We start from the raw sequence: 15,925 nt of genomic DNA, 5'->3' as shown, positions 1-15,925 counted from the left end.
TATTGGCGTAATCATGCTAGGTAATCCAAAATGGATGATAAACATCGTGTGCGAAAAAGATTAACAACATCTAAGAACAAGCATGAAGATAAAGTGAATAACTATTATGTAGAGAAGAAGGATAATGATAATGATGTGTATGGCATAATTTAGTAATGCCAAGAAACAACAACGGGAATTAAAAAAACAATAATGTATTTGGATAGTTATTGTTGTGGAAACTGGTGTGCTTTACTTTTTGAAGTGCTTTATAAACCTGCAGCTCTGACTGAAACTAAGTGTACTCCTTGTACCAATGCAATTAAGAAATCTACTAATGCTAGAAAAAATAAAACTGCATGTTCAGCAAGGAAAGAAAGCGATTGTCAAGAACTCCTGAAGAGTTCGCCCATTGTACTAGTAATAATTCAAGGTAATATTTGATTCTGGTGTTTTTTGGGCAAAGCCATACAAACAAATAGAGCAATTTGTCAAACCTTTTTCATAATTTCAAGGAATGATTGGCCTGGAATAAATAGAAGTTGGGGAGGGGCAATATATGGAGGTTACCAAATTTTGATACAAATAAATATTATTGAAAATATATTATGATTCATGCCAATGTAATTTCATGGATAATCGCATAGCACGTTGTGTCTTGTCAGTTTATTTGTTATTGTAGATTACATGATGTCATATCAGTCGACGTATAAACGTCATGTAATTATTAAAATTGCTATGTTGTCTGCTTTAGCAGAACGCAAAAACAACAAAAATCTTCTTTTTTATTTTATAAAGTCATCAAGTCTATTAATACCAGGAATTTGTTTTAACATTCTGTTTTGAAGCATTTGAAAGTGATAAAAGTTTGAATAGGCAAGAAGTGTGTTCCATAAAACTAGCTTTGATAATGATTTTGTTTTTAGGTACTTGACTGTAGTTCACAATACGTATTTCGGTTATAATGAACAGCATGCAGTTCAGACTTACAGTTGAGTAGTAGAAAGAGTCAATTTGGTTTCCATTAAAAGGAGATGTATGAAATGTTCCAGTGTTGACTACAGCATACAATCCATTGTATTCGTAATTTTATTCTAGGATACACTTAAAGTCCAACAACATTTAGTAAAATCGTAAAAATATACTACAATGGTCCTTAAATACAAAGCATATGTATACTGCAGTCCCTCGTGAAACCAACGCACTGTACGATAATCAATGGATAGAAAATAGTTGAGAGCGAAGAAATGATGCTGTGTGAAAAACGTTATGGTCTACTCAGTTGAAGACAAAACCCACATCCAAACCTTTTGAAAGGGAAAGTTAAACCTTGACTAACAGTGTCTAGTAACATAAATGTAAGTAGTGTTGAACTCTAGAATATTACGAATTGCCTATAATCTCTTCCCGCGTTTTGGAAAATAAAAGCTTCTTGATCAATTCATGCATTACACTCGGTCAAAATGTACTTTCTAACTTTCAATATGAAGACGTAACGTCTAGGGTATCATAATGATTTTCGTTGGTTTTGCACGGTAAATCCATGTATGTGCTACCTGCATCAGCATCGCTCTTGCATTTTGATGCCCGTTTTCTCTTGATAATAATAACTGTACCAGCAGTTGTTAATGCAATGACGATTAATGTGCCGCACGCAATACTGACAATTATGATCGTAGCCATGGAATTAGATTCCGAATGGCTGCCTACATTTAAATCACCTGGAAAGAAAAAGTCATTGAAAATTTTCAGATATATATTTTATCTTCTCGATTATTGTCATATTATCATCTAATCATCTGATAATCTATTTCGTTTTTCAATTGAATGATGACAAGTTTATTTATGTAGAGTGTACCACTTGCCGACCCCATTGCTAATTTTGTATTCATATATATCCTTCGATTTAACTATTTTATACGAAAGGGACAATTAACAAAATGATATCAATGCAAACCAGTCCATGAAAAGCTAAAACAATAATTTCAGCAGTTGCCATTGTAAAATCTTTGAAGAAAGTTACATTATTGGTGTTTTTGTAAAGTTAAGTATTCAAGGCACGACGATATAATTCTCCGAAAAAAATATGAACATTTCACGAATTAGTTTTATTAATGGTTCGGGGATAATCCTACTGAGTTACAAAATAGTACGTTTCTAAGGGAAGGAAACAACTATGGCATACCTTCGTGCAAAGTGGTCACAATTAAATCTGCAGTGTATCCTTTCCCATATTGGCTGCCAGCTGCTACTGAAATCCAGTAGACAGTGTCTGGATCAAGGCTGTTTACATTGCTTTTCATCATGACAAGGTCTTGTTGGCTCACACTGTAGTACTGTACTATAAGGGGACATGACGTTGACAAAGCTGTTTGCTGCAAAATAGAAAACGCAATTATTTTTAATCCTAAGATTGTAACTGTGTCAGACAATTATTTTGATTTAATCAGTTCACCCAAAATGGTGTCGCTATCTTCAATAGATCAGCCACAGGTAAATTAGGCAGCGTTACCGATTTACGCAAGACTGACAAAATAAGAACCGTGACATATTAAAAATGATACAAACTTATGTTATCTTTCTTGTGTGCCTAGTATATTGAACTATTTCTCGATACTGAAAATAAACGATGCATAACAATCTGGTGAAAGATAATACACAATTTGCGAGATGAAAGCAAAGAATTAATTGTTAAAAGAAAGAGGTTCTTTTCTAAACTTAAGGGTAATTGCAAGACCAGATTAAATATAATAGTATGTTTACCTGAGAAGTGCGAATAAGCTATGTCACATAAACTGTATGTGAGTTTTTTCCAGTTCCACAAATGTAATGGAATTAATAGGTAGAGTTTATTACTACTTAGCTTAGGAACAAAGCACCCAAATGAACTATATCAACAATGCGGCAAGGCGTCTGAAACACTAAAATTAATATCATGCAAAAGTCTTGATGAACGTCGTCATTTTATTCTGAAATAATTAAAATAATTCGGGGACTTTCAAAGCTGAAACCGTATTACTTCTATTTGAAGATTAAAACGTTTTCGTTTCTAAATCATCGACACGTTTTTATATAAATTCATTGCCTTTATAAGTCCTAAACAAGTTGTTCGAGACGAGTCTAAATTATGTAGGATACTTCAGAAAAGAAGCACATTACCATTTTATAATCTGAAGTTTTAATTCATAATTTATACTTTCCCCACATAATGAATATAAATGATCTGTATTATATTTTTTGAAATAGTTCTATAAGATCATCTTCAAAAATCAAATACGTGATCACTGTTGAAACATTGGTTGCAAAATATAATGCTATTTGACTTGAGGTTGATACCTGTTGCAAATTTGCATATTAAAAGTGTCTCTTAGGTATGTTATTGTCCACAATCCAGTTGAAATGGGGGGAAACGTGGGAACATTTATATTGTTCTGAATAAACTTCTGGCAGGTCCTCGCAACGCGATGAAACGTATTGCATTGTGGTGATCAATGGGCACGATAAAGGGGTAAAACATGTTTGACTTTGTACCAAAATGGCGTTCACGTTTCCTGGAACATGCTTGATAGGTATACGTTTTCAAAGTTCACTTGCTTCCAAGCCATCATAGATCCACTACAAAATATGTCCTTTCAAAACCATTCGAGGTTGCAAAACATTTCCTCTGTATTCAATACACCCTTGTTTCTCTATCTAAACAAAGGAGCTGAAAAATAGCCTCCTAACTAAATAGAATGTTCCTGCAACGTGAAAGAGTGCTGTTCCGTTGTCCATGTCCTCTAATTCAATACAGCCACACTTTCAGTCGTTGTGTAATAATGGGGAGTTAAAGTGTATGAACACGTGGCCTATGTCCGAAATATATATGTCCGTTGATACTTATCTTGCTGCAGACTTAGGTGACATTTGTTCCTCTTGTCCTTGCCGACGTTTGAGTGGCTTTACAGAAATAGTCACAACGATACAACAACGGTGATATGTTGAATGAAATTTTCTCTGCAACAGTATTACAGTTAACTGGCTCACACCAAACGTAATAGTAAAGATTCGCTGACTTTGACCTCTAACTGTATTTTTTTTCTACAAGTTCCTGTCAGATGTTGAGGAACGCTAGTCAGTCTCCTGCCTATCCTTTCCCAACTATATTACCCGGCCTTTGAAGCAGCTCCTTAATCTTCTAAAACTGACGTTTTCGTTTGCAACTAAATTGCGGCCGTTCATGTTCCATGTGTCAGGTGGATATCTTGACTTGCCTCTCGTAAAAGCGCCAATCAAAATTTTCGCTCTCAGAGATAAACGAGTAATGTCATCATATAATTTTTTTTTACAACAAAGTCCTCATTATTATAGGAAATATATATTTTCGAAACAGTATGCGCTTCTTTCGTCAGTATTTTACAGCTAGATTTTTAGATACTTGATTGGGGCCTCTCACTCTTTGAAACTATTACTATATAGACTTTAATTTGTTCTCAAATATTTATGTTCACTTTCTTATTTGTAAGATCAAAGCAGCAATTAAACTGTATTTTCAGATCTTTTTAACACGAGAAAATTACATATTTTGTCTCAGTTTCTACCGTCGTTCATAGGGTGTCATTATTACATTCCAATTCTATTAGCGCGATTAACCAAACGTTCACAAAAATGTGATAGTCGGATGCCCGGGGGACATTCTAAGTCTAGATATGTCCTGCCTCATGTATATTTAAGTTAGTTGTCCATAAGGCTCCCCCAAATAAAAAATAAATAAAGCAACACTAATTTGATGATATAATTTGCCTGACAACACCTTGATTGGCAAAATATATCATGTTTATTTTGCAATTCCGGCATACACTGGTGAATAATTAATATTCAACTCGCTGAAGGGGATCCATTTATTGGTCAATCAGCCATTACAACATTGTATCTTATTTTTGTATAAAGTTAGTTCCTTTTTTTACAACATAGCATGTACAAGAATTACCTCTTTAACAATTTCATAGTTCTTGGGTTAGCTAAGTACCACATCTGTTTGGCTTTACATTACGATACAATATTCCCCTATCAATTCTTTTAATGACGTCTATACTCTACCATGTTACTTGTAGGCACTTTTCCCTGAAGGGACAGTTACAACATAGAATGCTTTGCTATGTATATGTATGATGCATTACTCTCCGCTCAACTGGCAAAGCCACAGTGGCTGTCTTTAGCATGCCAGACTTAAGGCCAAAAGGGTACTGGTTCGAATCTTAGCATCGTAACATCCTGGGTTAGCCACCGCCGTGTGTCCTCGGGTAATGCACTTTGCTCCAATTGCATCGGGTCTGAATAACCTACATGTGTTGCTGTACCGTAGGGTACATAACTCGCTCACCTACCTTATGTCAGAATATGGGTAGAGACTATTATCTTCAATAGACAGTCAAAATATAGCATTCTACTACTACTACGGCTGCTGCTGCTGATATTAACATTAGTAATTAGTAGTAGTGGCGGTAATAAAGATAAGGAAAATGTAAAAATAGTGTCCTAAGATGTATCAGTTTTATGGAAAATAATACAAGATAATACTACTACTACGACTTATACTAATGATTATAATATTAAAACAGAACGAAACTAAACGGATGATTTCAAATAAACAACTAATACATGCAATTATGGTGGGTACATGTATTTGTTTTCTTAAAATGTTGTTGTTGTCGTCGTCACAATCTCTTAAATAATTAAATAAATAAATATAGGTGTCCATTTAACTGAAAACTGTCACCATTTGAGTTAGTTAACATAAATATTTTTTTAAGCTGTGTAAATGTATAATTTAGGTTAAAATTATGAATAACCAAGGTTACATACGGTAACTTGAAAAATAAATACAAATCAAGATTGATGACTTGCAATCGGCATGGCAGTACAATACTACATCTTGTGCAAAATTCAGGAAGTATTTATCCTTATTAATAATCTACAAAACGTCTATTCAACGTAAGCTTATGTTAGGTCTGCAAAAGAATCATATATTAACATCCCAGTGTGTTGTGCAGTTCACAGAAGTCAATGAGGGAATTCTTGGAAAGGTCGTATGCATCAGATATTATGATTTAATCAGCACTGATGGACTAGAAAGTGTGCATGTGCAAAATAAGTATCCTTTCCATTTCGCCTTTAATTTATTTATGTGGACAGTGATCTCAAACATATTGATGAGAACTGGAGGAAAGAAGTCATCGTAAAATTAGGGAAAGACAACAAGTAGCGAGGACCCCACTATAACCTCACCGACTGATCATGCACAACTCACACAGTAGGCATTCGTTTGACTAGGAGTGACCTAGATAGGATTGGTCTTTAAGGACCTCGATCTAAATCTGTGGCCAGGTTAATAAGGTACATAAGATTTAGGGTGTTTGAAATATATGTTTAATACATGTGACTCAGACTAGCATAAAATGACCTAGTCTGAAACTAGTTCATTGACCTGATAATTGAATATGTGACGTCAGGATACAGAGCATGTGTAATACAGACTTGGAACATAATGTGATTGTCTTTGAAACCGATGTACTTGTCCTCAATGCTGGATGTGTCCCTGGGTTACATTACAACGTCTTTTGAAGCATAGCATAACTTACCTTCATCGAAACCTCTTCTTATCATCCAAATAAGATTATACAGTTCGATATATAAATCTCATGGCCAATAGGTATTCGTTATTTTAAGCATGAAGTTGTAAAGTGACATTCTATTTATTGTTTCATCTATTCATATATATGAACTAATAGTATGTATCCAATAAATTGATGCATCAATAAAAATATTTATTACTTATGTCAACCCAAAAGAATTAGGGACTATTAATTGTTCTAAGAATTCCTCAGAAATATCCATACAAACCCTCCCCATGATCAATGTGAGTTTTTATAAGCTTCTACCGGACCAGACACTATTGGCCAATCTGACAATGATATGTATATAACTAGATTCCATATGTGTTCAAAAAGCTGTTAATCATCCTAATCTGGCAGTTATATGGTGCCAATGTTCAATCAACTTAGTGTCCAAACGGTCGACTACTTCCAAAATTAGGATTTTTAAAGAGTAAATAAAAAAGATCAAAATTATTACAGACGCACTTCTGAGGTGATGCATAGCAGACCACGAGGGCAGGTAGCATCTGTTAAGTTCTTACAAGTAGTGATACTTTTAAGTTGTATCAGATATCTAATTAACTTCCTATATGTGATTATTCCTATATGTGATTATTCGTTATATATATATATATATATATATATATATATATATATATATATATATATATATATATATATATATATATATATATATATATATATATATATATATATATGTATGTATGTATGTATATTAGCATGCATACATTCGGGAAAGGGACATCACATCCTGATGTACAGCGAATAAGGTATTCTATTACGCATTTTCCCGTGTCTGCTAGCGTTATCTTCAGCACATATCCTAATAATTCGCCGAATACTTCGTTCGGTTTTTCCAGCCAGATCGTAAAAGCTCTAGACGTGACATTCAATACTACTAAGTTCTTTGGGGCATCCGGCACTGCAATGGAAATAAGTTAATAGTCTAATTAAGATAATTTAAACTTCAAACTTAGGAAAGATATGCTCTTGAAACAGTTATAAGTTTTCATTAAATTCCATGAAAGAATACGCTAACATTAAACTCCCGGAAATCTGATTCAAAATGACAATAAACAAATATTTCACACATTTTACACCGTTGAGAACAGATATAATATGTGAAAAAATACGGTTTTTCATTTTTGTTTTCTCTTTGTTTCTTGAACTTTTTAACCTAGTCCCTTTTAAAGTTCACTAGTCACAAACAGAAATCACGTATATATATATATATATATATATAGAGAGAGAGAGAGAGAGAGAGAGAGAGAGAGAGAGAGAGAGAATTAACCCTAACCCTAACCCTGCCTAAAGTTATAGTCACCGATGTTGACATTTTCCACTTAATCATAGGAAACGGAGACGTTTTTCCCCAAAAGATAACTTGTCTTGTAGACCAGAATGTTTGTTTTGACCTTGTCTACGTACAATGGATCAGAAAAAATAAAAACCAAAACAATGCACATTATGATAACGTTGGTTTCATTTTCAGTTGCATCATAATGAACCTGTCTCCCTAAATGCTAAAATGATCACTGCTTTAGGGTTCAGGAAAATTGAACTGACTTTTCATTGTTATGCTGCTGTCACAGTGCATCCTTTTGTAGAATCTTAAGAAATCCTTGAAGAAATTTTTATAAAATTCATTGCCTAATAGATGCAGTTAGTTCTGGCCGTCAGTTAAATCATTAGAAAAACAAATACCCTCGGATAATAAAACTTATGGAAAAAGGACATGTACACTTCATGACCTGAAGTCTGGAAATGCCACCGTCAATATTATAGATGTAACGATTCATGTGTAACAAAAGGTGTTTGGAATTTCTGCTTATGTAAGTTTCTATGTTGATATAGTGTTAATCAACATAAAACTATTTTTCGGCTGTGATATTTTACGACACTGCGTAGCAATCGTGCCATTCAATACGTCATTTGGTGAACATTTGTTACCTTTCATTATTTTATTTTGGCGTTTAATATATAATTACAAGACGAATTTATGCAACGAAGCAGTGAGGTCACTTTTTAAGTTAATTTTTGTAAATGTTGGATCAGTACTAAGCAGTTCTTCCTATTGTATTTATCAGTTTTACATTGACTAAAGGATGCTTTAAATTTCATAAGAACTTTATATTAGTTAATTCATAACTCAGTCAAGGAATTGCTGTAAGAGTCACATTTGTTATGATATCGAAATCTGCAAATTTTATGTTCTACAAATCTGCAAAACTTAATGCAAACAGAAGAAAAATTATTACTGAAGCATTCGATCTGCATACAGTTGACGATAGTAAACTGAGTTTCATTCTTACTGTGATAACAGTGTTCCTGGTAACGACTGTAAGCAGAATTGCAGACACACGTTCCATTGTATAAACTGCTGCACACAACACCGTCACCCGTGCAGTCATCGTGGTTTTTACATATTCCACCCAGATATCCCTCTGAAATCATAAATATTTAAGTAAGAATGCGTTTCAGTTATCAAAGAAATCCCTGCTTTGTCAGTGATTTCAATTCTGCTAACTAAATAATGATGTCTGTCTTTTATTACATAAATTACTACTTTCGAAACATTCTATTGGTAAATATCACCAGTCTGCCTAGTGTTGAGATGATATTAAAAATGAAAACCCAGTCATGTTTCCATTTCAAAATATTTGTCAGGGATGATAATATTATGCAAAACTGATGATTCTGACTTGCAACATAATTTGGTGCATATAAATTATATGCTACATTAAAACGAGTTCCATTCGCAGGAACTCAATGGAATTGTAGATAGGAAAATACACCTGAAAGTGCTTGATTTTTCAGTTTTAAGCAGTTTGTTCTGATATGCTAAATGCATATTTAATTAAATGGAATGATATATCTAATTTACAGATTTGACAATATAATCGAATGCGTATTTTGTGGGTTTTCTATGATAAAAACGGACCCATTTCAGTAACTAAGCGCTTGATTCTCTCCTGAATAATAACCAGTCTACGAAATAAGCACCAGGCACGAAAAGACGGTCGTGCTGACAGTGACCCGATTGAAGCCTAACACATTTGTATCATGGGTAACTAAAATAAAACAGTTGGATTAATGATTTCATGTACTCTGACGTCCTTTGGTTGTCCAATAAATTAAACTGAAAAGCGACACATGAGTTAAGTCAAAAATGACGCTTGAAGGTGTTCATTCGGTAGAATTATCAGTTGACAACAGCATACAATATGACGGTTGGAGGATGCTATAAACCGTTTATTGTTCAAATTAATTTCATTTACATTTTCTGTGATCTTTATATTTATATTTCCATGCTCTATACTCGGAGTAGTTTAGTTAGATGAGAGTGACTCTGATCCACTATGATCACTGTTCTTAATCGAACATTTTTAGTAGATTGTAGTTTGTTGACAGATTTTATAATTTCAAAAACAGTACTTCCTTTTGCAATAGTCAGATTTTGTACAGAAGGAAACATCTATAATAGAAAAGTAATTTCCATCAACACCAGTAATAAGCAAATCCGACATCTCAAGCCCATCAAATGATGCTGCCCTACGGTGTTTACAATATTCTGACACATTTCTTCACCTTCTTATAATTGGCTGACTTTCTCTTACTGGGTAATCTTTCATTCCGTCCGATATGACTTTTAAGATCGCATGCGTGTGACTTTAGACATATTTGTCATTTGAAGCAGGTTTTGTTTAGTGTCTTTTTAATAGAAGTTTTATGTTGAGAAAATATCAAACGTAATTTACAACCTGTAGTTATCTGTTTGAAATGTTCAGAATAATTACCTTTAATATTGAATTAAACAACTTATGTCAAACGATTTACAACAACGACATCAATGGGCTTTAATAATTTTTAAATGGTATCAAATATTTAATACTGATTTTTTCCCGGTAGATAGCTCTTTGTGCAGACACTTGCAATATTTTATCCACTTTAAATAACTAGTTTTCATCCACGTTAAACCGGTTCGCAAAACCTTAGAAACTAACATGTGTCTATCCACCATTTTCCTTGGCCACCCCCTTTCGCCTCGAAAACCCTAGACCAGTGACCCTTAGATGTTTATGAAAATCCTAGGTCACTATGGCCATTGACTTTAGTTTAGCAGTTTATTTGTTTGAATAACAAAACATAAAGGTCAATTGCTTCAGATATGTTACAACTGGTGAGCCACTTAACTTCTAACCGATCCGGTGGCCTCTGTCCGCCGAGGTAACACCAAAGACTTATAAAAATAGTACAAGCAGCTGCCTCGCTTGCCGCTCAGCATTAAGAGGTTAGTGTTAGGGCTTGTAGACCTGGTGTCAAAAAATGCGGAATGATACCCCAGTGCTTGACATATCTATAAACTGCCACACTACAGACATCATGGCTAAAATTGTTAAAGCTACGTTAAAAATACAAATCACAAACATAAACTCACTTAGCCTATAGTGGGTTTTGGCTTACTTTACTCCAACCTTCATCCTAGAATGTCCTCCAAATAATAATAAAAAAATAGTCCACTGGTCCTTGTTACCCGTATATAGCCAACTACTTTCAGCCACCTAGACAACACACCTTCATATATTTTATGAGAGAAACCTTGCAACCAGTTGAATAATGAGTAAATGATGTAATATCAGACTTGGAGAGTGACAAATAAGAAATAAAGAATCTTTTTTTAGATTATTACAATACATTACTATCACAGTTTCAAGATTTGCACAAATAATTAAATGATGACAAGAAAATCAAAAATTAAGATATTAAAAACTTAGATGAGTTTTAAAATGGTGTGAAAATCATGAAGCTATGCTGACATCTGCTAATCATTGAGGAAAAGTTACTGTAAAGGCAACAGCAAGATAGTGGTTAATGCAATTGAACACATGATTAGTTCATGAAAACGAACTATTTCTGATTTAAGTGACAACAAATCTCTTCTAGTTAGGATTTAGTAACTAACATGTAGTGTCTGCTGGAATATAAAAGTTATATATATACAGTACTTGTTAAAAATAATGTGTGTGGTAGAAGGATATAATGACGAATTAGATCAATTAAAAGGCGATATGGTTAATAAGATATGTTCATGGTATAGAGCAAATTAACAGATAATCGATGGTAGAATTGTTTCCCTTCTCTGAAACTCTTGTTACATCGTATTATATGTCTGCAGGTGCCCGGCTACACCTCCTGCTGCAGGTCATTTTCTATAATTTTATTTTCTAAATCGATAGGTTCAAGAAAACCAAACGTTATAGTAAAACATTCAGAACATTTAAAAAATTCCTCCTAAAACCTGTTCCAGTTTATAATGCTAAGTATGGGTCAGATACATCAATAGATGTTTAAGCTCCCCCACATGTGTCTCACAATATTTACCCCATTGTTCATCCTATGTTCAATTAATAGTAAATATGGATTTATGCTATGTATTGCATCTGCTCTTTCGTTTGTATTTTTTAGTCCAATTTAGCACTGGGCATGGTATTGAATCTTTTTTAATCAAGTATTGAGTATCTGAAATCTTTTCTATTTTCCTCTCAACAATCTGCCCTTTTACATTTATTTTATTTTATAGATTTCATTAGCTCTTCTGTTTTCTGAAATTTTTGACATCTTGCAAATTATTATATTTCGAATTTTTTGCGTATTTTTATATCAACACGTCTTTGTATAAATTGATCAGTAGATCTGACAGGAACGCGTACAATTAGTGATACGGTTATTGTATAAGTTCAAGTCACTGTTAATTGTACAGTGAAATGTGAGACCATCCATACTTTTCCCATCTCGCTTTGTATCTTGACTTTGTATGACTTCAAAATTAAGAGGAAATCTGATCCATTCAGCCTCTCTGTGGTGTCGCAGTATCTGCCATCAGTTTATTACTTATCTAACAATAAATAATACAATGTTTGTTATGCAAATAATTCTTATAATATTTACTTAAAGTTAAAAACATATGTTACAATGTCTTTGTCTCCATTTACTGTAATTCCCTTTTTTAACGTTTCTATGCACACTTTAAGGTTGTATAAACAGGAGATATTTAAACAGTCCTTGTTTTGGTCCTTTAGTTCATACAATAAAATAGTTTGCAAATTCATCGAGTACATTATGGTAGCTAAGAAGAAAACATATTTCTTCCGCAATATTGATAAATTACCATTTATGTTCTCAATTCGATTAGTTATAAAAAATTTCATAATCAGGTTGATCGTTGTAACGGTAAGAAAGGGATTTCTTTAGATTTTTTTAATTATTATAATGTCTCCTCTTTTGTTATGGAAACGCCATATCTATGTGCACAGATTTATAGCGGGATGAAAACGGCGTAATAAAGATGTGATGTTTACTCAGTAAAACTTTATAGAGTTAAGTTAAACATTAAAGAGCTGCACCGAAAGCATGGGTTTTTGACGTTAAGTTTTTATTTGTATTGTGTGTCCTTGGCAGTTTCATCCTCACTTCTCCTCCATTTATTCCCCCTCTAAATACTTATATTTATTAATTCCTCTATGTTTTGTATATATCTATGGTGTTTTGTATCTGATTGCATTTATATACTTTTCCATATGTTGTACTCGGTGATAATTGAATAAAAACTCTATTTATATCAATCTCACTTATAGCGTCGCTCATTCTATTCATATTGTTCAATTTACTTAAGGCAGACGTAACCATTTCATCGTGTTGTAAATTTTTTTGCTGAACAGGTTATTATTGAATGCTTCATACATTAATCCTATTAGTTTTGCATCATATCCACAAAATACAAATATTTCCGCAACAAATAAATGAGCAGGTGCTGCATTAATGCATGTTAAATGTGCTTCTATTTCACATTAATTCCATATTACAATTGTATACCTAAAGTTTATTTGTACTAGCACCTCTTTGGCATTCAATCTCTATGACCAAATCATTATAATATATTATAGATCTTATAATGTAACATATGATGATGGAGCACTTGCTGTGTTCTCCCTAAGAATGTGCTGGAAGCATGCGTGCAAAGAACGAACCTGAAGAGATAACGGTTTTATTGACACGGTATATGTTTTGTTTGCATGTTAAAACATAAATGCAACTCAATGGTTTTCGTATGTTTTTGTTTTCACTCTCTCTTTGTAAGATACGATTCCTTGCAAAGTTGTACAGTGTTTAGTGCGCTTCAAGAATGGTTATTTTGCTGCTCTGAGTTTGCTATTAAAGAAATGGTAAGAGAGAAAGAGAGAGAGAGGGATGGAAAAGCAAGATCGACGGTAAATTATCAAACGTTGTGTTGATGATTAATTAATCTAACGTATTTTTGCAGCACACATGAAAATGTTGTACTGTGCATATTATAAAATACATAATAGAAACATTTTACACTACTAGTGATACTACAATAAATATAGAGTTCTTCATGTGCAAGATACTGGATAAATGAATAAAATGACATATGACATATGAGTTTAGTTGTAGATTTTCACACTAAAGAAAGCAATTTTAATCTCGTTAAGATGTCAACAATTTATTAAGCTAGATAATCTATGCTCTTCTTAAGAAATGTTATACTTACTTCTATAACACAATCCACGATGTGCATAGTAGCCAGTATTACACATACAGACACCAAAACCAGTGGCATTCTCACACACAACATAGTCGCCGATGCAGCCATCTATATTCTGACAGTTTCCAGCAAGGGCAGACTCTGAAAGGACACAATTTGTATAATGACTCTGTCACTTTAATAATGCAAAATTCATGTTTAGGCTCTTCGTGTGAACTGAACAAAGGAAGAAGCATGTCATCCTACCCATTTGTACGTGTTTTCAAACATCGGAAAGTCTCATGTGTTTGTTTTGTGATAGCTAATGCACTCAAGTCTTGATAAATATTGAAAGCCAGTTTTAGCAATAAAGTTGAATTGAAACAAATAAATCAAAGTTTTACCATGTAATGTATGCAGCAAGTTTGAAACAACGTAAAATAAAGAGAAGGCGTTCTGTAAAATCACTAAACTAATAATAACTTTACGCGGTCTAAACCGAGATGATTTCTTTTGTGTGAATGTAACCTTGGAGTAAAAAAATGGAAAGTAGTTTATTTATATAATTACATTTTTCCTTAGTATTTACAGATTAAAGTTGTACCGTATATTTAGAACTTTGTGACATTATGGGAGTCACAAGTTTTAAAAATAGGGTTGTCTTACTCGGAATACAATATCCCTGATGTGCATAATAACCGTCCATGCAACGGCAGGTTGAGAGATAGCTTTCATTGCACCGTGCATGTTCATCGATGCAGGCTTCATCGCTATAACAGGCCTGTCCAAGGAGTGCCTCTATAATAAAACAATATTTTAGAAATACTTAACCTTTAAGAACAACACAAAACTCATTCTTAAGACATTAATTTTACGTAATTAGGGTAGGTTATAAATGGTCATTATCACATTGCCATTTGGAATTTCAGTATTCCCTGGCTGATGTAATTTCTGGAATACGGACACAATTTCTCTGAGGTCTTGAGACATATAACCTTTATAGAAAGCGGTTATTATGCTAATATTAAAACAGCATGAGTAATTGAAATGACTCATCTAATGATTAGATCCATCATTATTTTAGGGAAGGTGTTCTTGGTTGAGGCATTATGTTACTAATGTGCATCTCATTTTTAACATTTCGGATTTATATATGCCTCACAAATGAAAATCCTTAAACATTTAGGCCACAATATAAATGGTTGCTATAGCGTTATACATTATCGGCTGCAGACGACGTTCGTGTTACCTCTTTTTCTTCATGAAATTATATTAAAAGCCGTTCGGACTTTCTTTCTATATTATTCAACATTCTTTGCACTAGATCAAAAATAAGGAAAGGTAAAGGTGGGAAATACATAAATGACCATGCTGCTGGTCCATTTCTTTATACGATTCGCTGAGATCATAAATGTTATGATATATTTCCGTGGATTTGAAATACTATAAATTATCAACGAAGATTAATAAACAAAACAATATTTTTACCGGAAGTATGACAACATTTGCTAATAATCCTTGCATTCCAGACCTACTGCTATGTGAAACTGAACCACTTTATAATGCATATTTATATGAAATTTTCACTGTATATTCCAACTAAATGATGCAAATATAATTAGTTAATTTAATATGTTGCTGAAATCCTAGGCCTAAATTGCAATAGATCGATTATGCATTATGTTCATAATATCGACGATGTTAATGACCAAGTTTACTTTACAAATTTGTTGTAAATTCAATAGAT

General features: G+C 33.3%; 1 protein-coding gene across 1 annotated transcript; it reads right to left on the bottom strand.

The window, feature by feature from the left end:
- Positions 1-914: 914 nt before the first annotated feature.
- LOC149773040 (uncharacterized) lies at positions 915-14,982 on the bottom strand. The gene is made up of 6 exons (XM_089946911.1): positions 14,845-14,982; positions 14,206-14,340; positions 8,948-9,079; positions 7,364-7,557; positions 2,165-2,354; positions 915-1,700 (listed from the first exon to the last, which is right to left on the bottom strand). Exons 1-6 carry the CDS (start codon positions 14,882-14,884, stop codon positions 1,459-1,461), a joined length of 933 nt encoding a protein of 310 aa, XP_089803037.1. The 5' UTR covers positions 14,885-14,982; the 3' UTR covers positions 915-1,458.
- Between the last annotated feature and the right edge of the window lie 943 nt (positions 14,983-15,925).

The sequence above is a fragment of the Sinohyriopsis cumingii genome, unplaced genomic scaffold (assembly GCF_028554795.1).
Source record: "Sinohyriopsis cumingii isolate HCF-2022 unplaced genomic scaffold, ASM2855479v2 utg000913l, whole genome shotgun sequence".
NCBI classification, from domain to species: Eukaryota; Metazoa; Mollusca; class Bivalvia; order Unionida; family Unionidae; genus Sinohyriopsis; species Sinohyriopsis cumingii.
The sequence above is the reverse complement of the archived record's forward strand: the minus strand, read 5'-3'. Positions and strand labels throughout refer to the sequence as shown.

Coding starts and splice junctions, on each gene's coding strand:
- LOC149773040 (XM_089946911.1), bottom strand. CDS start 14,884: ATGGACGGTTATTATGCACATCAGGGATATTGTATTCCGA. Junction 14,341..14,844: donor TCAGGGATATTGTATTCCGA/GTAAGACAACCC, acceptor GTGTCCTTTCAG/AGTCTGCCCTTGCTGGAAAC. Junction 2,355..7,363: donor GTGATGTCCCTTTCCCGAAT/GTATGCATGCTA, acceptor TCTATTTTGCAG/CAAACAGCTTTGTCAACGTC.